General features: G+C 31.9%; 1 protein-coding gene across 2 annotated transcripts; it reads left to right on the top strand.

Annotated features, from left to right (window-relative positions):
- Positions 1–6404: 6404 nt before the first annotated feature.
- LOC139526998 (polymerase delta-interacting protein 2-like) lies at positions 6405–24459 on the top strand. Of its 2 annotated transcripts, XM_071322202.1 has the most exons (11): positions 6405–6551; positions 9233–9296; positions 9789–9886; positions 10355–10409; positions 11488–11560; positions 14120–14227; positions 15220–15341; positions 16255–16269; positions 17188–17313; positions 23332–23411; positions 24329–24459. In XM_071322202.1, the coding sequence occupies exons 1-11, from the start codon at positions 6454–6456 to the stop codon at positions 24438–24440; spliced, it is 951 nt and encodes a 316-aa protein (XP_071178303.1). In that variant the 5' UTR covers positions 6405–6453; the 3' UTR covers positions 24441–24459. The 2 variants fall into 2 exon arrangements, with proteins under 2 accessions (XP_071178303.1, XP_071178304.1); XM_071322203.1 differs by lacking the exon at positions 16255–16269.

Raw genomic sequence — 24459 nt, forward strand, 5'->3', positions numbered from 1 at the left:
AGAAAAAGATTGATTAATTGGAAAGAAAACAACAACAATTGACAAACAACAATAAAATATAATAATTAAACAGCAACAAACGACAACCATACATACTCTTTCATGGTTAATAATTTTACAACATTTTCGAACATTAGAATAAGGAGATGTGGTAGGATTGCCAATGAGACAAATATCACCAAACTTCAAACAGAGTGGATGTAAGATATTATAGCCGGATGATTAACTGTAAGGCCTTCAACAACGAGAAAAACTCACATAGCGTGATGACAATTTATCAAAGGCAAAGTTGTATAATTTTATAATTTTATAATTTTATGAGTTCATAGGTTTCCCATGTTTAACCTTTTGCATTCTCTGAGAAAGGTAAGACGAAAATAACTTGACAGAATGGTCATTGTCCTATTTGTATATTTATAGTAACTGTAGTGACGTCGCGTACGGTGTTGGTGATAATACGGGTTTTTCTTTCCAGTTCGCCTTTATTGCATTTGTTAGAAGTTTCGGAATTGATAACTATATAAATGTATATATCAAAATGTGCGTAATTAAAAGTAGAAATGGAATATGCCTTAAAATCAATACTTGTATTCATTTTGTTACTCGAATGATCCCTAATAACACTGATTTTGAGCGTGTAAACAAGTAACACCGCGACATATGATCAGCGTTGCTTTGAAGTTATTCTTGTCATTTTTTAAACTTATTAAAAAAAAGTTGTACTCCTAGCAAGAGTAGTCTTTGGTGTTAATGGTGTTTGTTTTATTTATGACGTCATCGTTAACTGGACGCGTCTGACCAGGACGAAAAGTTCACTTTGTTTTGTGGTCAAGCCGAAAATTGAAAAAAATATGGATAGGGGTGAAGTTAAGAGTGATTTTTAAAGGTAATTCAAATAGATTATTCCGAAAATGATATATCTTTTTATTCCGTATATAATAAGGAAAAAAGAATAAAAAGTTGTGTTACAACATTTCAAAAGATCGTGGCAGAATTAATAATTTTTTGAAATTTGTATTTCTGTCACAAAACCCAAATCTCGCATATTTTTCGGAGGTCTTCAAAATTCGAACGAATGCTGCAGATCCAAACCACAATTTACATATCCACCCTTCCTATGTCAAAATTATACAATAAATATACAACTTTCTATGTCTTCAATTAGTAAGTATTGTTAAAATTATGTCCTAAATTGTTCATTTTATTAAATCCGTTGAAATGTCACACTCGCCGTTTTCTGACGTTTTGGCGTATTTGTTTAGTGTCTTATGAAAAGTGATAGGCAGTTGCAGTCTTTTCTACGATATGAAATTTTATTCAAACGTGAAAACTTTTTTTTTAAGTGTATGAAAAAAAAATTGTGTCGAAGTTTTAAGAGAAAATATTGAAAAAAAGTAAACGCGATCTTTTTGTTTTTTTCTAGTCAAAATGTCACAAAACGCCGTTTTTTACATTTTTGATACAAGTATGATAAGTCATATTATACAGTTTTGGAGGATGAAAAATTTGAAATTATAATAGCACAAAAAATACTATATAACATTAAAATCTACTGTTCAGGGATTTTTTTAAATCCATTTTCGATCACATGTCGGAAGTATTAACGACACAGTCAGCGACTACTTTTGTCTAGTCATAATGTCACACCATGCTTTTTTACTTGTTTTGACGTTACGTTCTGTAAAACTTGACATGTAGTGCCTAACGTCGAAAATTGCGGAAGCCTTTACCTGCCATGCTAATTAACTTTTTCAAATTTGATATAACGAATTATGAATTTGATATAACAGATTATGAATTTGATATAACAAATTATGAATTTGATATAACAAATTATGAATTTGATATAACAAATTATGAATTTGATATAACAAATTATGAATTTGATATAACAAATTATGAATTTGATATAACAAATTATGAATTTGATATAACAAATTATCAATTTGATATAACAAATTATCAATTTGATATAACAAATTATCAATTTCATATAACAGATTATCAATTTGGTATAACAAATTATCAATTTGATATAACAGATTATCAATTTGATACAACAAATTATCAATTAGAAATACCAAATTGTCAATTTGATATAAGTAATTGTGAATTTCTCTACCAATAGTATGATTTAATTATAATAATTAGATTGGTTGAAACATTGCGTAACCCAAATTGGCGCATATTTTTGTGTATTGATTCATTGTTTATCTGACGTCCAGCGACAAATATGTCATTGAATGCTTATTCAAAACTTTCTTAACATGTTTAATGTTTCTGAAACCCTCTCCATCCCCTTTTATCTATTATTTGAGGCAGTTTGGGGGACTAGTTTGAATGTTCTATATTCAGTACATGGGACCTGGTGTCTAAGTACGAACGATTATAATAGAAAAAGGATCAATTTATATTGCACATTTTCAAATCAGAAAGAATGGATAGTGTGTTTCTAGGGACATACGAACATGCAAGGATAAAAAATGCTGGCATGTTTCTTTATCAATTTCGATTGGCACATACATGGATTAATGAAACATCCTTAATTTAATCCTTGCATTTTTCTTTATATATTTGTTTCAATATTTATTTTGTTTGCACACTTTTTCTTAAAAAAAAACAAAGACCCATGCGCGAGATCTAAAAGAGAAAACCCATGCACAATCAGTACAACACTGTTGATAAAGTTGCAGTAGAAATTGATTTTTCTTTTTATCTTGTCTAGATTGTGGTGCACATTCGCCTATACATTGTATTTTTATATATGTTATTGTTTGCAATTTGATGATAGTATCATGAAAAACGTAAATAGCTGAGTGACAACTATTGAATTTCTTTTATTTCCATGATGAACCCAAGTGAACATATATATACATACAACTTTAATATTAAAACCAGCATAAATTGATGCTCGTGGTTTTAGTATTATTCAACTAGGAAAGTTTTCGCTAAACTGGGCTATCGAAAATACAGCTGAACGGATTAATCCTGCGCTGAAATGGGCTCTAATGTCTGCTGCTTTCAACTGTTGATTCTTTTAACATTTAATACAGGCGATGAAACAAACCATTCAACTAATAAAAATTTTATTCGGAAATTATCAAAAGCGGATAAAAAAAAATAAGCCCTTGACACTATTTGCGAGTATGATGGTCTTGTAAAACAATGATAGTCCGTCGGAAGGGGGCGATAAATGACTGACCCGTGTTTTATTAAGAGAGAGCAATATCTCTTGCACATAAAAGTCACCCTTTTAGATTTCGAAAAGAGCAGGCTAAGGCTACAAGGAAGCACTCGCACCATCAAAGTGGAAACGGATTAATTTAAGTTGTAATAACTTGTTTCCCAATCCACTATAAATAAATACGTTTAAACTAAAAGAAAAACAGCAGAATAGACAGTGGTTTAAACTTTTTTTAACTATCCTGTTTCAATCAAAAGAAAGAGAAAATATCTGTCCAAGGGGATACTAATGTAAATGAATATTATTTTTCCGTTTTAATTTAACTGTACTTAAAAAATATGTGCCGCTTTTGCATTTCGGTTCTATACGTAAGCAAGTCAAGCAAACCGCTCATATGAATTATGCTGTATGATTAAGCTGCACGAAATAAAAAAAAGTACGACGTTATTTATACAATGCATGAAAAATAACGTCAAAATAACGTTACCAAAACTAACACCAACACCGTACGCGACGTCAGTACAATTTCTAATGCCAAATCCTTATAACCATTATCTAAATTTTGCTGTATAACTTGCTTTTTTCTTCTTCTCTAAACTAAGACTTATACCGTATGATCCCGTATAGCGGGTTATTTTCGCGGGGTGTAAATTAGCGGTGTTCATTTCCCTAACCACTGGGATTTTTTTTTATTCTTATCACTGCTCTCTTTCTGTTCTCTTTTCGAGATCATTCTTTTACTCAACCCCTATATATCATGAATTCCCCTTTTGATATTCATTCATTAAAGCACGGTTGAAGCAACTTCATAGCCCGAAATTAGTAGTGGTTTTGCTAATTAATATTCATAATATGTAAATGAGAATTGTACCACGTGATAGTACTTTGAACTGGACTGGCTTGATAGGCTTGATATCATTAAAATCTTTAAAACACGGATATTATAAGTTGTCCGTCACAGAGTCCTTATTTACAATCACTTTGATATTTCCGTAAAGTTGTCAGGCGGTCAAAATCAAAACAATGAACGCGAATTTTGTGAATTTTTCGTGCTTTCGTGAGTTTATTCTTCTTGAAATAGTGACATTTTAATTTTACGTGGGAACCTAGAGTTCAACGACTACAAATACAAGGTTTGGACTTGCTTATTCTTTGGGAATTCAAGTTTCATATTTCACCCCGGCAACCTGTTTTTGTAATGACCTTGTAAGCCAATTTTCAACACGAAGTTTGCAAATTTGACGTTTCAGCCATTTTAGCCTGTATTTTACACTGCAATGTTAAAAGCCTCTCGCTTCGATTTTTAAAATAGCTCAGGAACCTGTATTTTTACAACAACAGTCATTATGTTTCGTTTAAATGGTGTATATTGTTGTGTATATTCATTTTCTGCCCCGGCAACCTGTCTATCACTTAAATTAAAATTAAAACAGACATTTTTTCAAAATTCCCTATCATTTTAATGTAATTTCCGTGACCCGTATCCGATTTCTTTAGTATAATATTCAAATAAGCAAAGTGGCGTTGATTTCTGGATATGTTACCAATATCATTTTGCACACATTAGGACCACGTCCATCAACTTCAAAAGGGGGTATGGTTCATTCCTAAAAATAAAAATATTGTGCTCCCCAATTTGTTGAGGAAAAAAATATTGTGGTCAACTAGATAACAAAAAAAAATATATTCTGATTCCAGATTTCCCCTATTTTACATTATAGAGGGGGTATAGGAGGGGTCTTGATCCCGAAATCCCGGATTTAAAAAAACGAAATCCCGAGGTCCCGAATTTAAATAAAGCAAATCCCGACATCCCGAAATCCGAAAAAAAGGATTCCCGGATCCCGAAAGGGTCAATCCCGAAATCCCGAGCTTAAAAACACCCGATCCCGGAGTCCCGATAAAGGTCCTTTCCCCCCTCATTATATAGCACAGGCACTTGTTTCTATCCATACGAAGGTCGACTATCCATATAAATAGAAGAAGGTGGCTAACGAATTTTTTTTGGTCACGACAGTCTCCGCTTGGGACGCTTTTTCTACCCTTCAACTTAATGCTAAAAATCCCTACCTTATATGAATCGATTCAGTGAATATTTTCCTTTAACACTAAACTAATTTCATAATCCCCACAGTGTTCCTCTTCACGGTAATCTGCTCTCAATTCACTAAACCATGTCCAAAAGTTCAACTACCATCTTTCCAATGTATCTACTTCCGGTTGTGGGCAGAATGCTATCTTTTTAAAAACGAAATGATTCTGTAAAATTACCAGTTTATTATTTTCATTATCAATATATTTTTAAAGATGAAATTTCACCGAAATAAGTACATTTATTGTTGTTATTAAAAAAATCAGAAAGTCAGAAACTAATTTGAATGAATTCGATAATACTAGAGAATTCCGAATGTATATGGTAACTCTAAAGAATTTCATCGATCTTTTATTTTGGAGGTAAAAAACGTATCAGAATTAGGGGAAAGAAACTGAGTCAATGAAAACAAAATAAATTTACTGCGATGTCAACCGGAAGTAGATACATTGGAAAGATGGTAGTTGAACTTTTGGACATGGTTTAGTGAATTGAGAGTAGATTACCGTGAAGAGGAACACTGTGGGGATTATGAAATTAGTTTAGTGTTAAAGGAAAATATTTACTGAATCGATTCATATAAGGTAGGGATTTTTAGCATTAAGTTGAAGGGTAGAAAAAGCGTCCCAAGCGGAGACTGTCGTGACCTAAAAAAAATTTCGTTAGCCACCTTCTTCTATTTATATGGATAGTCGACCTTCGTATGGATAGAAACAAGTGCCTGTGTTATATAGTGTTGAATTTTGAAGAAAAAAAATAAGTTAATGATAGCTTTGAAAAACTAAAAAAAAAAAATATCCTCTGACTCAGACAAAAATCATACCCCCCTTTGAATTTAAAGGGTGTTCCAATATGCCTTTCAATATGTTGTTATTTTTCTGGGATTCTCTTCTGTACAGTGGCGGGTGCAGCCATTTTAAAAAGAGGGGTTCCCAACCCAGAGTAAAGGGGGGGGTCCAACTATATGCTCCCATTCAAATGCATTGATCGGCAAAAAAAGGGGGATTCCAACCCCCGGACCCCCCCTGGACTCGCCACTGCTATATTTCTTTTCTGATATTTAATTCATAACATATAACCATAGAGATCATGTTCATTTTGCGGAATAATTCCATCGTTTTTCCGATATTGGTTTTATCAAGGAAGATAACTCAGGAAGAAAAATTGTCAACATGCCATGGCCAGTTTAAATATAAAAAGAACTTTATGTTCTTTATTATCAAGAACTAAACAATGTCAAAAGAAATCACATAGGTGTCTGTCCTCAGCACCAAGGTATGATCAATGCAAGACAAATTATATTTCGCCAGTCATGTATTATAATTTGCAGGTCTAACCTCTAGCAAGTTCAGCTGGTCAGACATCTTCGCGCACTGTACTTTAGTGTAGACTGTGTAGTCCAAATCAAGCATTTATGATGTCCTCAATCAGAACCAATCCCCTCACTCATGAAATAATGAACATTGACAGATTTTTTAAAACGTCTATCAACTTCTGACAGCTTGCAATACACCATATCGCTGATCCCGGCTGACCCGGCCGCTTGAACTTTTGACGCATATAACAATCACTTTTCCATTATAACAATCACTTTTCCATTGTGGCGTCAGATATTTTGTTTTGTGACATCAAAAATTTACGTGAACCTGTGTGATATCCAGTAATAGCGGACAAATAACGATAAGGTGTATTGTAAGCGGTCTAAACGACATAATCTCAGTCCTGTGGACCACAGGCACTTGTACATGTAGTCCAAATAATTTTGACGTCATGTAATTTTTTTTTCTTCTTCTTTAGTTACGGAATACCATCAACTTTTTGAGGATTACTTTCCGGCGCATGCCTGTATGAGGTCGCTTTAAGTTAATTTCATTTTTTTTTATTACTTTTATTTATTTTTCTTGTACACCTTCCAGCACAACTGAAAAAATAAAATGGCCTTGCAACAAGTCATTATTATTTGGACATTGTTCGACTTTAGAACATGTAGAAGGCACTAGTCATGCTAGTAGTGTTATAATTATGAATCCGGGTCCGTTCGCGCCCATTCATGTTCGCACCCAAAAACCGTTCGCACCCAAAATATTCGCGCCCAATTTTAATTGGTTTTGTGTTTAATAACTTTGTAATCAAGTTTTGGCAAGTAGTATTCTTATAAGTATAATTGTTTTCATTGTCTCAAAATAAAGTGAGACAGCATTTTTTTTTTGTGTTGAATAAATCTTAATCATGTTTTGGATAGCGTATTGTTAAAAAAAAAAAAATTCCTTTCTATATAAAGTGGGATTCTGTCAACGTTTTATTTTGTGTTGAATAACTCTTAATCATGTTTTGGTTAGTGTATTGCTATAAATTTATTCAATGACTTGTTTCAAAATGAAGTGAGATTCTGACTACATTTTTATTTTTTGTGTGTTGAATAAATTTTATCATGTTTTGGTTATAATAGTGTATTGGTATATTTTATTGTTTCATTGTTTCAGATCAAAGGGACCAAGCTGTTAAAAACAATTATCTTTTGTGTTTTTCATTTAAAATCTTCAAATGTTTACTCATACCAAGCTATCCATACATTCAGTATTTACACCAAAGCAATTAAAAACAACAATCATGATTTTCCAATTATTCAACTGGAATTTGAATTAAAATTGGGCGCAAACGTGTAGAGTGCGAACGGACCTTGGGTATGAACGTGCGAGGTGCAAACGTGTAGGTTGCGAAAGTATATTGGGCGCGAACGGACCTGATACCTATAATTATGAAGACTTGAAAGGCTATTATATTTTTTTGCTTTGTCGCCTTACATCAAAGTAGCTGTAAGTGTCTAAGCAAAAACATAATGGCCTTTCAAGAGTAAGACATCATAATTAATTGGTCTACTTTAGGCCAAATGAAGGCACTTGGCTCTGTCAATCATTTTCAATAGGAGTTGACTATCTTCACTCCTACATGATTTTTCATAGGAGTGTGGATAGTAATAAACCCTGATTTGACAGAAACAAGTGCCTGTGCTGTGGACAGAAAAAAAAACATTTTTTTTTTATTTGCAAGTCTGTTTATCATTTTTGTTTAAAATTATCATTTAATAGAAACATCTCAACGGTTTAATGTCACTTTTTTTTCGGCAATTTCTCGTTGGGCGAATGATTTTGCAGGAGTTTAGCTCCATGGACAGTAAACGATACTTGTGTCTCTTCATGAAAGAATTCAACACAGCATAGCATTTCCCAATTTGCAATATTTTATAAGTTGAATTAGAAAATTACCATTTTAGAAATGTACATGCCTTGCGAAGCGGTGACAATGACTCCACTAAAGCATAACTGGAAATCATCTCATGGTTTTCATTGCCAAACCAATTGTTCTTCTTGTGTAGATTACCAGCCATGATCATTGATGATAGTGAGATTGAAATTTAATTCAACACAGGGATTTGTACAAGTCCAGATAATTATGACGTCTAGAAAGGCTATTTTAATTTTTTCTGTGACGTAAGAGTAAAAAATAATAAATTCAGACGTACATTTTCACTGAACTAGTACACATTTTTGTTTAAATCAGCTAAAGTCAGTCACCTGGTGCAGGATTTTATTGCTGTGCTGAAGTCGACACATTGGTGGCCTTCCGCTGCTTTTTTACTCTTTGGTCGAGTTATTGTCTCTTTGACACATTCCCAATTTCCATTCTCAATTTTATTCTACAATCGTAAACAGGGATTCTTTTGTGCATTATTGTGAATAAACAGATTGTAATGATGATCAAACAAGTAGGTCATTTGTCTCTAAGACTGGTAAAAATAAAGCAGAAGATTCCAAACAGCTATCAAACTTGTTACAAACTGTTAAACGTTAAAAGTAATTATCTTTCATATTTTGTATTTATAATCTTCATATCAAATCATTGTTTTACTCCTACCAAGGTTTTAATATTCATTAAGTTATCATCTTTTGTTTTAGTGTTGTAGAAGTGGGGAAACCATGTGAGAAACAAAGTGCAGACAAAAGTTACAGCACAGGGCAGGTAAGAGATACCTCAGCATAGGAGGCAGTTTCAAGGGAAGATAATACATAACATGAAGTGTTAAGGGGAGATAATACATAGCATGAAGTGTTAAAGGGAGATAATGCATGGGAAAGCATTAGTTCAATAATTTCGATTACAATAAAATTTCATGAAACTCGATTCATAGTACAGTTAATAATTAAATAACAATTAATCATTTAATAATTCTACTAAGAACTGCAAAACTGGATCCATTCATAGTAAGGATCAACAATGATAACATTACAGAATATAGATTCTGGGCACACTAATATAAAATAATGGAAATCTAAATTCACAAAATGGGGTAAATGAAACACAAAATGAAATTGTTTTTGCTAGAGTTTGCATACAACCTTATTGAAAAATTGTAGAAACATTTAGGTTCATGATTTATCTGTACCCTTAAAATCAACACAAATTGGTATCCAACAAATAATAAGAAATCAACATTTTGTCTTTTTATTTCAGACATTTCTTCACACACTGTTTGATTATAGAGGAGTTATTTTGTACCCATGGGTTGCAAATGTTTACGAAATGGATCCAGAGAAAAAATTTGCTAGCAAGTTGGTATATAAACAGAAGCAGTCATTATTTTATTATTTTATAACTGATAAAATTGTACAAGACTTTATATCCTAATTTCTTTCTAATTGTTCAGCCTTATTTTCTCTTTTAATAAGGATGAATAGAGTATTCATAGAGCTCTGCCATTCATTATATGGTAACAATTTTCACTCTAAGCACTTCATAAAATACATAAAAAATTATTAGAAAACAACAAAAAACCATCATAAAATACAAAGCATAGTCTAGCCTTGATGTAACTAGGGAGCATGCTAGTATTCTCAAGGCTTCAAGTAAGATTGAATTCAACCATATATTCCCAATCTGCTAAAAACAAATCTTAGTAAACACACTTCCTTTATGATCCATACTAATCGTTTTATCAAAGTTAATTCCATTTTTCAGACAGGAAATTTTAATTAATAACATTGTATGATTTTTCAATTTTTCTAATTATCATATTTCAGAAAGAAGGAAATATTTTATCAAGCTTTAATAGATGACCGGGATCTTGAGTTTGCTGTAAGTATTATGGGTAATTATAGCTATTTTACAAAATTTTCCTTTGATTGTCCTGACTAATAATCTGATAATTTCCTTTCTCAACAATGTAGAGTAATATGAAAAATTATTGCTGGAAACTAAGGGGGCATGTGCCATTGACAATGTAAACATCAAAGTCGTCATAGGCAAAATAGTGATCAACAATAAAAAGAAATTGTAAATTCTTAGAAGTAAGGTCAGACATGTCAGATATTGTTTTGCTTAATATGGTTGAATAAATAAATTTGGTGTATTTACTGTCTTCTGATTGGTTAAAAGAATTAGCTTTATTTTCAATGTTATCAATTTGTATGGCGACACACCCACTCTAACGTTGTGTATTCATACGCAAACATCTGTGTACGTTGTTATTCGTATTAATATACATCTTTGAGCCTTATTTTTTATAGAAATTTATTTATAATGAATGGCAATAATTTATTTTTAATTTATTGAACCATAAAATTAATTTTTGACTGTTCACATTTAACATAATCCGCTTCGCGGATTATTCAATGTGAAGAGTCAAAAATTAATTTTATGGTTCAATAAATTCAAAATAAATAACAGCCATTCATTAAATATCCAAAATTGAGGATCATGACCGACATAAATAAACTGATCATAGATACCAGGATTGAAATTCTGTATTTGCACCAGACGAGCGTTGCGTCTACAAAAGACTCATCAGTGACCCTTAAATCAAAAAAGGTTAAAAAGACCAAATAAAGTATGAAGAGCATTGAGGATCAAAAATTCCTAAAATTATTTCATCTCACCTGTCCAATATACAGAAAATTTGGCATTTCCCTTATAATAATAAGATCAAACACTTTTATAAATGAAAAACATTTGTTTGAAGATATCAGCAGTATGTTGTTTATAAAAAATAAGATGACAAGTAAAACCTCATGTTATATATAGCCTTTACTCTGCATGTGCTCATCAGGTTGCAAATGCCTCATATTCAATCTTAATCATTTTTGTTAATCATGTTAATTTGGTAGCTAGATTTTTATATCTATTTTGAAAGTATGATACACTACTTTTTTTGTAGAGAAAATGGTTAAAAGAAGAAAAAGTAACATATTTACCAAGCAACAACACAAAAGGCCTAACTGCTATACAAGGTAATAATTTGAATTCTTTAAAGACCTAATTAACTGCTATACAAGGTAATAATTTGAATTCTTTAAAGACCTAACTGCTATACAAGGTAATAATTTGAATTCTTTAAAGACCTAACTGCTATACAAGGTAATAATTTGAATTCTTTAAAGACCTAACTGCTATACAAGATAATCAGGGTTCCTAGACCATATTTTATGTCAAAATGTATACTGTGTCAAATTTTAAATCACAATTCAAACTCAAAACTAGAATGTAGTGTCAATACTTTCCAAAACTGTTCAGGGTTCAACCTCTGTGCCCTGCAGAGCATTTTATTTCACATATACCTGAAAACTAGAACACGTGTTCATTGTCAGGTGAACTTTTTTAATCATATGCCAAATTTTTCTGACCTCAATTTCATGGTTCTCCAAACATGAACATATCATAGTGCAAGAGGGTCATCATCAACTTGTATACATACAGTAAAACCTGTATTAAAAGGTCTATTGCAAGACTAATATTGAAAATGGCTGTGAGAGGCGAGCTTTAATTCAAAATACCTAGGTGGTACTGTGCATTCAGAATCAGAAATTATTGTTATGTTTTTATTATTGAGAAAAATGCGACAGGGTTATAATGGCAATATAAATTTAACTCAGATTTTCAAATTTTATATGAATTTTTCTCAATATCGCAAAAAATAAATCCCATTTTAGTCGAAAATGACAAAATCACAATAATAAATGCACACGATAATTTCTGAATTTACAATTACAAGAACTCTCATTTTGATAACTAAAAATGTAGATCTGTATGTAGTTTGTTTGAAATTGCAATATTTAAATTCTTGTGTGTGTTTGAGTGAGAACTTCTCTATGCTATGGTTGTGGGAGTTTCTCGTAGCATAAATGCCTATTGGTGGCCCTCGGCTATTGTCTATGGTCAGGTTGTTGTCTCTTTGACACATTCCCCATATCCATTCTCAATTTTATTGTCTATTTTAAAAAAATCATATAACTAAATGCACCCCATTATTTCTGAATTTACAGTTCTACAACTTGAAAAGGAGAGTTTTACCTGACAAGACTTGTTTTCTCTTAAACGAGATGACATATTAAATTTTTTAGCAAATTTGTGGAATTTTTGCAAAAGATCAAATAAAACAACATAAACAAAAGATCAAATATATGGGCGTTTTTCAATAAAAGCGTACATTTCAGACCTAAAAAAAATGGAAAATCAACTTGTCTAAAATTTAATTTCAAGAGTTATTTTGAATACCTCTATAACAGACCTGTTTGTAAACAAAGAGTGCAATCTTAAATATTCTTTAAAATGATATTATTTTCATAATTTGTGTAATGTTTCGTAGGGGACTTTTGTCCCCTACGAAACTTCTTCTAAACACACATATTTTTTGCAATTTTAAATGTTTCCTATATACATTCCAGTTTGTTTACTTTAAATACTAGAAAAATATCATTTTTTTCTGAATTGGAAAACCATTTTTATCGATAAAGATTAGACAGTTCTTCACATATGAAGGTTCAAGTCATGTTACGTAGTGGACATTTTGATGCGTTTCGTAGTGGACAAAAAGTTTCGTAGTTGACATCAACCCTATTATATGTTAATAAAAACATAATAAAAATTACATGAAACTAACCCTTGTTATTTGTTTTGCACGAATATAATTGAAAAAAGATTAAAAAAAGACTGCATGGTAGTGATAGTGTCCACTACGAAACGTTTTTCTCCCATACTTGTTTCGTAGGGGACCGTTTCGTAAGGGACGTATTCGCATGTTTTATTTTTTTCCCACAATCCCTATATTGCAATAGTAACAAGACTGATTATATTCATCTAAGCATTTATCAAGCTGTACACTGATATTTTTTTCATAATTTTAAAACCAGATACTAAAGGAGATTTGACCCGTCTCGTAGTGGACATTATCAAAAATACGGTATCACTCTGGTCCATTTGATGTGCTCAATTTTTCTTACCAACAATTTAATTGCCGTTATAAAAGCACCACTTCTTTTGTAAGACCCTAATGTTTATATCTCTTGCTAACAAAAATTACATTGATTTTATAAAACTGTTTATTGGCAAATTTTAATGACTTCGTTTCGTAGTGGACATTTTGTGAGGGACACACCTTTTGAAATTAAAAAACCTATATTGAAAGCTGTTTATTAAAATATGTTGGCTCTGAACATACTTTTGAATTATTAAAGAACTTATGTAAAGTAAAAAAAACATTTATTTCTTCATTTTTTTACGATATTTTAGAGTATGAATGTTGAACAGGCGGTCTAGGGACATGTCATTTTGGTTGTTTTGGACCATTCAGGAGTCAAAATCTTATCAATCCCTCTAAAAATAAACTGTTTCTTTGCTTAAAAATGTTAAATCTAATTCAATGTACTGACTGCACAAAAAATTACTTCCAAAGATCAAACACATTTTTTTTTAAGTGGCTGGGACAAGAAAATACGTTTTTATTGAAAAACGCCCATATATCTATCAATATGAAGTGACATGTTGTAATTGAACAACTATTATAATTACAGGATTAGATTATGTAGCTCACGATGATATTCTGCCGTACACAGGGGTAGACAACTGTCCAATAGAACATCCATGTCTTTATCATTTTCTAAAATATGCGTCTTTCCAAAGTAAGTAAACTTGATTTGTTATAAATTAGGCTGTTAGTTTAGTTTCTTGTATGAATTATTTCTCACATTGAATTATAATTGGGTCTTTAATTAATAAAGTATTGTTTTTTTTCTCATTGTTGAAGGAACTATGTTGTCCTCTAATATTTTATATCAACTTTTACGAACCCTGGTAAATAGTTGTTTCATTGGAAATCATACCACAGTTCTTTCTTTCATATAAATAATTGTATTACTGTAATACTTCCTGTTTCTTGATATTTTAGTTGGGGTATGTTTGCATGACAGCACATGTAACTTTATAAAAATCTAGCTAGCTACTCCTACTTTACATCTTTAAAAAAAAGCAAAATCACAAAAATACTGAACTAGGAGGAAAATTCAAAAAGGAAAGTCCATAATCAAATGCTCAAAAACATCAAACGAATGGATAACAACTGTCATATTCCTGACTTGGTACAGGCATTTTCTTATGTAGAAAATGATGGATTAAATCTAGTTTTAAAGCTTGCTAAACCTCTCACTTGTATGACAGTCACATCACATTCCATTGTATTGACAACGATGTGTGAACAAAACAAACAGATATTAGAGGTAAAAATGTCAAAAATAGGGGTACAGCAGACAACATTGTGTTATAATCTAAATCACTATAAAAACAAGCAAATATGTAACAAAGAAGCACAAAATGGTATATAGACCAAGCATATTAGCAAAAATTCAAGACAAGAATACACAAATTTTCCATAGTACAGTAACACAATGATGGGATGTACATTTGCAAAAAATGAAAGACAAGAATACAAAAATATTTTACAATAACAATAACGAAATGTATAAGTACAGAGCCACGTCATATGTATCAAAGAAACATAAAAAGACATATATAGACAAAGCACATTAGCAAAAATCAAAATACAGGAATACAAGAATTATCATAGAACAATAACACAATGTTTAACTGATTTTAACATAGCTTTATTTATTAACAGGTCCTCATTACAAAGGACAACCAAACTTGTATAAACATCCGTGGTTAAAAGTATATGATGTGTATAGAGAAATTTCAGAAAATATAAAAGTGACAGTTATACCAGCTTTTATGGGAATAAAAGTAAGCTTTACAAAGATTGTGTACATACTCTGTAAGCTAGTATTAAACCTAACACATTATGGTTTACACATTTGCTAACCATGATTTGAGAACCAATCACAAACTTATTTTCAGCTTATAACCCAAAAGAATTGTGAGTAAAAAGTGATGTAGGGTATTGGTCATTTACAAAAACTGAAAGAACTTCCAACCTTGAGCTAAAACGACTATTTGTAGTCAATTGAAATCAAGTCAAAAGCACCTTTTGAATGAGCAGGATTCAAACTTAAAACCTCAGTGTAGATAATTTTAGAAATTAAATTTTTTTTTGGATAGAGATTGCATGAAATGCAATCAAAACCTATTGTTTCTGACTTGATATCTAAATCTTCCAAGATCCTCCAAGATATCACAACCATATTGAGATACACAAAATATAGTGCATTGATCATAAAATTCTAAACATCCTATCCATGAACATTTCTAGGAAATTATCATTGAAATATATGCTCAGATGTTCAAGTCATAAAATGATATTATACTTTTCAAGAAAATTACATAACGTTTGTGAGGAATCTTGTATCTGTTCTAAAAATGTCAATGATGTCATTTTATAAGTATTCTTTAAACATTGAAGTTATCTTTCTTTGTACAGAATTGAAGTTGAATCAACTAAAACCAATGCTTTTACAATGAAATATTTAATTGTGTTATGTAGTGATTCATAAAGCAATCTTTACCCTTCAATGCTTACAAGCACTTTGATTCATATCCATGAAGTATTTGTTTGACTTTCTTTATTATGCAACTTAAATAACTTACTCATGATTGAAGAAAATGCTTTCAAATCAATGGTCACAAGTCTTATACCAAAAAAAATATTGTAGTATTTTAAAGTACATGTATTTGTAGAATTATATATTTTCTTTTTCAGGATAATAATTATTGGGTAAGATTTTATTTTATTTTACACAACAGACATGGAGTAATGCTTTACTCTGTTAAAAGAAAAAGAAATTAAGGTGGTACCCAACACTTTCACTAAAATTAATTTGGCTCGTTTAATTTTCATAAAATTTTTACAAAGTATTTACTTTGACCCTTAAACAAAAATATGAAAAATTGAAAAAATTTGAACCAAGCGTTTTATCAGAAAAATTACACTGGTTATATAGCAGTTTGACAAACACTAATTTTGATCAATGAGAAGCTTTATATTGCCTTCCCAACACAACGTAATTAAAACGTTTAGCTGATATTACAGAGTTATCTCCCTGTAGTGTTAGGTACCACCTTAAGCTATAAAAAAGATACCCTAATATTTTGTTTATTTTGGTGGATTGAGGAACATTGTTTTACAATTGTTAGTTCATGATCTTCATTTTTATGATTTTAACAAAAGTTTACATACAAACAAATGGAAATTGTATTTGGTTGAATATTTAATTTGTGGTGCAACTTTACTCATGAAATCCATGACAATATCCCACTAAAAATACTGAGATTTCAACTCCCTGAGAGTCAACAATTTAGTTGTTCTTAGAGGCATTCAACTATTACTTTAAGGTCCTTTTTGGCCATACTGTTTCTTGGCTTTCAAATATTTGGGTTTTAGTTTTACTGACAATGACTGATGAAGGTAAATTCCTAAAAGTGCTTTGAACATATGAAATAGGTAAAATGTTGTTTTCATTTTTTCAGAAGATTTCTCACTTTATGCTCATACATTTTTGTAGTAACACTAGTGAGAGTGACTTAATAGAAAATAAGATGTATTTTTCTAATATTACAATACTTTCTTTAAACTGATGAATATTTAAAATATTTAAACAAATTGAAAAACATGAAGTCTTGTTTCTTATTTCAGTGGAGGTATACTATACGTTTAGAAAATTTAGGAACAGAAACAGTGCAACTTAGACATCGATCATGGAAAATTTACCCTAAGCCTGGTGCACCTATTAGAAAGATAGGTAGAGGAGTTGTAGGGGAGGTAAGTTTATGAACTGAACCACATATGTGTGCTAGTTCTTGTGGGTGAAAAATGAGTACAAATTAAAGTGTATTTAAAAGCATTACCTTTAAGTTCGAAACATAATTGCAAGACGAAACATTTACAACTGTTATGATGTTACTTTGAATAAGATTTTGCTAGTTTTTTTGTCCATTTTTTGGCATAGACTGATTTTGTAGCTTTAAAACTGCAGATTGAATACACAATCTTCATAATGATTCCAGTGGGAAGACACAAATGAGACAGTGTGAAAAAAGGAAAATCATTTAGGCAATTGACCACCACAGAAATGATCATTTGAGCCATATATGCATGCATTTACCAAGCCCTTTTCTTTCTTTAAGCATATTATACAACCTATCTTCTCTTATTTTATTTCTAAATTCTGTCTAATAGGTTTTTCTTTATTAAAAGAGGTGTTTCTTCTTGAATAATCAAATTGAATGTAAATTTGGGCAATTTTGTACAACTTATAGACAACTTATGTGAACAATATAATTGTCAACTTTTTAGCTCACCTGGCTCGAAGGGCCAAGTGAGCTTTTCCCATCACTTGGCGTCCGGCGTCCGTCGTGGTTGTCCGTCGTCGTCCGGCGTCGTTAACTTTTACAAAAATCTTCTCCTCTGAAACTACTGGGCCAAATTAAACCAAACTTGGCCACAATCATCATTGGGGTATCTAGTTTAAAAAATGTGTGGCGTGACCCGGCCAACCAGCCAAGATGGCCGCCATGGCTAAAAATAGAACATAGGGGTAAAATGCAGTTTTTGGCTTATAACTCAAAAACCAAAGCATTTAGAGAAAATCTGACAAGGGGTAAAATTGTTTATCAGGTCAAGATCTATCTGCCCTCAAATTTTCAGATGAATCCGACAACCCGTTATTGGGTTGCTGCCCCTGAACTGGTAATTTTAGGGAATTTTTGCTGTTTTTGGCTATTATCTTGAATATTATTATAGATAGAGATAAACTGTGAACAGCAATAATGTTCAGCAAAGTAAGATTTACAAATAAGTCAACATGACCAAAATGGTCAGTTGACCCCTTTAGGAGTTATTGACCTTTATAGTCAATTTTTAACCATTTTTCGTAAATCTTAGTAATCTTTTACAAAAATCTTCTCCTCTGAAACAACTGGGCCAAATTAATCCAAACTTGGCCACAATCATCTTTGGTATATCTAGTTTAAAAAATGTGTGGCGTGACCCGGCCAACCAACCAAGATGGCCGCCATGGCTAAAAATAGAACATAGGGGTAAAATGCAGTTTTTGGCTTATAACTCAAAAACCAAAGCATTTAGAGCAAATCTGACGCGGTAAAAGTGTTTATCAGTTTAAGATCTACCTGTCCTGAAATTTTCAGATGAATCGGACAACCTGTTGTTGGGTTGCTGCCCCTGAATTGGTAATTTTAAGGAAATTTTGCTGTTTTTGGTTATTTTCTTGAATATTATTATAGATAGAGATAAACGGTAAACAGCAATAATGTTCAGCAAAGTAAGATTTACAAATAAGTCAGCATGACCAAAATGATCAGTTGACCCCTGAAGGAGTTATTGCCCTTTATAGTCAATTTTTAACCATTTTTTCGTAAATCTTAGTAATCTTTTACAAAAATCTTCTTCTCTGAAACTACTGGGCCAAATTAAACTAAGCTTTGCCACAATCATCATTGGGGTAATTTGTTTAAAAAATGTGTGGTGTGACCTGGCCAATCAACCAAAATGGCTAATAATAGAACATAGGGGTAAAATGCAGTTTTTGGCTTATAACTCAAAAACCGAAGCATTAAGAGAAAATCTGACAGGGTTTAATTGTTTATCAGGTCAAGATCTATCTGCCCTGATGTTTTCACATGGATCGGACAACCCGTTGTTAGGTTACTGTCCTGAATTGGTAATTTTAAGGAAATTTTGCCGTTTTTTGTTATTATCTTGAATATTATTATAGATAGAGATAAACTGTATACAGCAATAACGTTCAGCAAAATAAGATCTACAAATAAGTTTACATGACCAAAATAGTCAATTGACCCCTTAAGGAGTTATTGCCCTTTATAGTTAATTTTTAACATTTTTCATAAATTTTTGTAAATTTGTAGAAAATATTTTCCACTGTAATTACTGGGCCAAGTTCATTATAGACAGAGATATTTGTAGCAACAAGAATGTTCAGTAAAGTAAGATCTACAAACACATCACTATCACCAAAACACAATTATGTCATGAATTTATCCGTGTCCATTATTTAATATGCACAAGACCAAGGTGAGCGACACAGGCTCTTTAGAGCCTCTAGTTGGTTATTATCTTGAATATCATTATAGATAGAGATAAACGGTAAACAGCAATAATGTTCAGCAAAGTAAGATCTACAAATAAGTCAACATGACCAAAATGGTCAGTTGACCACTTTAGGAGTTATTGCCCTTTATAGTCAATTTTTAACCATTTTTCGTAAATCTTAGTAATCTTTTAGAAAAATCTTCTCCTCTGAAACTACTGGACCAAATTTAACCAAACTTAGCCATAATCATCATTGGGGTATATAGTTCAAAAAATGTGTCCGGTGACCCGCTTAACCAACCAAGATGGCCGTCATGGCTAAAAATAGAACATAGGGGTAAAATGCAGTTTTTGGCTTATAACTCAAAAACCAAAGTATTTATAGCAAATCTGACATGGGGGTAAAATTGTTCATCAGGTCAAGATCTATCTGCCCTGGAATTTTTATGCAGTTAATCTGCATTATGCGAGCACCCTAGATTTGTGGTCTACCCAAAAAATGCTGAAATACTTGCCATTGTTATTATCTAGCTGGCTACTATGTTATATATAACTAATTGAACACTTTTTTAATACTTTTTATTCTAGAATATAAAAAATATTACCATAAAAACGTTAAATGGTCGTCGATTTTCCCAAAAGTTTTGAAGTTGCACATAGGAAGTAGTGCTCATTAGGAATTCTTATGTAGTTTATTATCGCCTGTGCTTTTGGCTAAGATGTCAAAAAACAATTGTACGAAATATTTAATCGCCGAAAATCTTTTAAGACAAGTAGTTAAGATTTCCCAAATGGCAAAAGTCGTAGGAATATTGTTTGTCGCCAATACGTAGTACAACTACGTCAGTAGTCTATTATATAATAAGTTCAACTGTTCATGCTGTTGGCGGCAATTTCAAATTAGAAGACGAAATTCGCATCTTTTCAATTTGGAGGCAGGGGTTCAAATTAGCGGTGGTCCGAGGTCCGCGACCTTCCACTTTCGAATTGGTTACTAGCCACGCCCGACGGGCCTTCCACTCTGAGACAACTATATCACAGTTATAGTAGTCTCAGTTTCACTTGAAAGAAAATAATAGCCATGCAAACCTTTTCGCCAAAGTCTCCAAATCAACGATCTCAAAACGTATTTTAATCATTATCATTCATGACAGCGATGTCAATTTTGTTCAATCGCTAGCTATATACAGAAAATCGCTGACAAAAAATGTGTTAATACGAGTAAAATCGTATTTGACTGACAAATACAACATTGGAACACAATGACAATGGCTGCCGTGAAAAGACAATATTACAATTTCGGATCCGATTCCGGAAGCGGATAAGGGTAATTCCGGGTTTTTGGCGAATCCAGGCAGGTGACAAAATACATCTATGCATGGTAAATGAATATAAACACTAGAATTGAAAACCAAAAGATATATGTAAAAGACAGAAAAAGCAGAAAATATTTTAAACAGAAACTCAAAATTACTTTTGACAAATTTTAATGTCTTTAATGTCAAAATCCAATACAATGTGACAGCTGGGAACAGTATATCTAACAATATATATGTTCCTGGTCACAGTTTAAATTTTCTTTATCAGTGATAAATGTTGATAATGCATGTAAGATGCTTTAAAAGTGTAAACATATTACTGCAATTTTGAAGGGGTATTTTTCTTTCTCTCAATTTTGAAGGATCAGTTAAAGTAGCTGGAAGATTCTTACTTTATTTTCACAAATAACTACCTGAATGTAGGCAAATCATATGATATATAGGTGGCGTCCTCCTGTTTGATAACTTTGAAACGGATGACCTCTCAACCATATACATTCATGTATGGGACTATATATATAACTAATCAAATGAAATATAAGGGGAGTCCATGGGGTGACCCACCCCCTCCTGTTTGGGAACTTTACGAAACGGTCGAGATCCCCACCCCTAAACAATATATATTCATGTATGGGTCAATATAACTAATTAAATGAAATATAGAGGGAGTCCCCCTACCCCCTCCTGTTTGAGAACTTGGAAACCGATGAGATCCCCACCCCTAAACCATATATATTCATGTATGGAACAATATAACAAATCATTTACATTTACTATGGGCAGGTCAGTCAGACCTCATCTTTGATCCTTGTAGTAGTGAACATTTGTCTGATTTGTGTTGCATAACTATTGTACTATAGAACACATACTCAGTTTTCTTTACAGGGAAACCAGTCTATTCATACTATTACATGTTCGTACTAAGTCAACACGTACTACTAACAGTCAACTAAAACCAACGTTAACTACCAACTAGAACAACTACAATCATTGCGAACTTGTACCACTGCAGACTCACCATAAAAAATATACATTTATATATTCATTGCTATTGAAACCTTGATAACATATAAATTATTTGCCTTAATAATAATTAATTCATTAGATAAACATAAATGTACAATATATGAATGTTTATTGCCACATCAGAGGCGGATTTAGAGGGTTTTTCAGTGCCCCCCCTTTCCATTTTTGAGAAAAAATTTGGTTGATTATATAGGGAATCACTGAAGCATGACTGGAGCAGGTCCCCTGTTAGGCAGGCAGTGGGTCCCCACTTATGAAAATTTCTGGATCCGCCACTGCACATAATTACGTTTGCCTGGTTTTTGGTTAACTGCCTTCAGCGCTTACAGCGCTTTGATTAGATGAATCAGATAATCGGTTGTTAGGTTGCTGACCTTGAATTGGTAATTTTGAGGAAATTTTGCTGTTTTTTTGTTATTATCTTGAATATTATTATAGATAGAGATAAACTGTAAACAGCAATAATGTACAGCAAAGTAAGAACTAAAAATAAGTCAGTATGACCAAAATAGTCAATTGACTCCCTAAGGACTTATTGCCCTTCATAGTCAATTTTTAACAATTTATTTAAAATTTGAAGATTTTCAATAACATTTTCCACAGAAAGTACTGTTATAGATAGAGATAATTGTAAGCAGCAAGAATGGTTAGTAAAGTAAGATCTACAAACACATCACCATCACCAAAACACAATTTTGTCATGAATCCATCTGTGTCCATTGTTGAATATTCACATAGACCAAGGTGAGCGACACAGGCTCTTTAGAGCCTCTAGTTTATTATTTTTTTTGAAAAAAGCATAATTAAATATACATTTTTGCAAATTTAAGATCATTTTATGTGAGGTAATGTATACTGATGATACACCCTGTATAAAATAGAATTGTCCAAACCTTTCAGTCATAACTTTTTTTAGCACAATTTTCATACAATTTTTGTACTCAAACTCAGAAATCAACCAATCAAAAATACTGGGTTTGGTTGAGTACAACTTTTGTACTCCAAGTTCTAAGTAAATGCCAGACTCATTGGGTTATACAATATACAATATATGATCATGTTAAATAATAAACTATTTTTTTAAGCTTAGCCTCACTTTTTAACAAGACTCAATCATGGATATAAAAAAGGGACATTCAAAATAAAAATCAGTACAGAAAAAGTCATATATTCGAATGTTCCATGATAACATCCAATATTAAGATAACATTAGCTCTCTGTGGCCACACTGGCTTTCTCTACCAATGAAAACTGAATAGCAAAATAGTGTTGTAAATAGTGATCAACACCAATCAATCAATCAAAATTTTATGTACTGTATTAGGTAAACACCCGTTTTTAAGTTATCAATTCTGTTTTGTTTCAGGAACCAGTTTTATCACCTGACTTTCCATTCTTTCAATATAGCAGCCATATATCTTTACAATCTTCCAGTGGATATATGAGGTAAATATTATTAGTTGTATGTCTTATATTTTCTTTACTGTCTGAAAATTCTATGTTCTCATGGTAGCCTGCTTTCCTCAAATTGCAGGGGCCTCGGTGGCTGATTGGTCTAAGTAGTTACTACTGTAATCACTAGCCAGTCATCACTGAGGTTGTGAGTTCGAACGCTGCACATGCAGATGCACTCGACTCCAATCTTAATTGATTAGGATTGTCAGTTTTCCTATCGAAGGTCTGTGGTTTTCTCTGGGCATTCCAGCTTCCTCCACCGATAAAAACTGGCCGCCATGAAATAGCCTAAATGCAGTGCTTAAAAGTGGCATTAAAACATCAAAAATCAAATCAAATCAAATCAAATGTTTAAATTGCAAGATTGTTTAGTGAGATTTATTAAGAAAATAAAGGCAGGAACACGTAAAACATCATAAGTTAATTCAAAACAGACAATGCCAAAAGTAAATAAGAAACATTAGTCTACAAAACCTGGGTTATATCAGATGCTTTGGTAAGGTTAGCAGAACTTTTACAGTTTGCAGCTCTAGCACCACCTATTGTGTTGATCAAATGGAGCGAATTTGAGATGATAAGTCTCATTCAACCAAGAGAAATAATACTGAATTGTTTCTAAGTCTGTTTTAACATAATCAATAGCATTTAAGTCACCCAAATTGTGAAGACGTTTCTTAAACTTTTGAAGGGATGACTTCAATTTGACCATAAGATAACTTATTTTTCAATAGTTTTTTGTAAGCAACAGCCCTTTACTATACACAGTAGTATCCTCAATTCAGTCATAAGATTTTTTGTGAAAAGTACTGCAGTATGTTTGATTTGACAGATAGATAAATATACCATAATAAATATTATTTTTATATTTACAAGTTCCTATTTCATTTATTTTTTCATTTTATTTTCAGAGGCAACTATGTAATGGAAAAGCAAGACCAAACAACATTTAAATGTAAAATACCAAATTTTTCTTTAGAAAGTACAATAGATATGGACATTAACAATGATACAATTGACTAATAAATTACTTTTATATAAA

Source organism: Mytilus edulis, chromosome 6, assembly GCF_963676685.1.
Source record: "Mytilus edulis chromosome 6, xbMytEdul2.2, whole genome shotgun sequence".
Lineage (NCBI taxonomy): Eukaryota > Metazoa > Mollusca > Bivalvia > Mytilida > Mytilidae > Mytilus > Mytilus edulis.

Coding starts and splice junctions, on each gene's coding strand:
- LOC139526998 (XM_071322202.1), top strand. CDS start 6,454: ATGGCCAGTTTAAATATAAAAAGAACTTTATGTTCTTTATTATCAAGA. Junction 9,297..9,788: donor AAAGTTACAGCACAGGGCAG/GTAAGAGATACC, acceptor TTTTTATTTCAG/ACATTTCTTCACACACTGTT. Junction 9,887..10,354: donor GAGAAAAAATTTGCTAGCAA/GTTGGTATATAA, acceptor ATCATATTTCAG/AAAGAAGGAAATATTTTATC.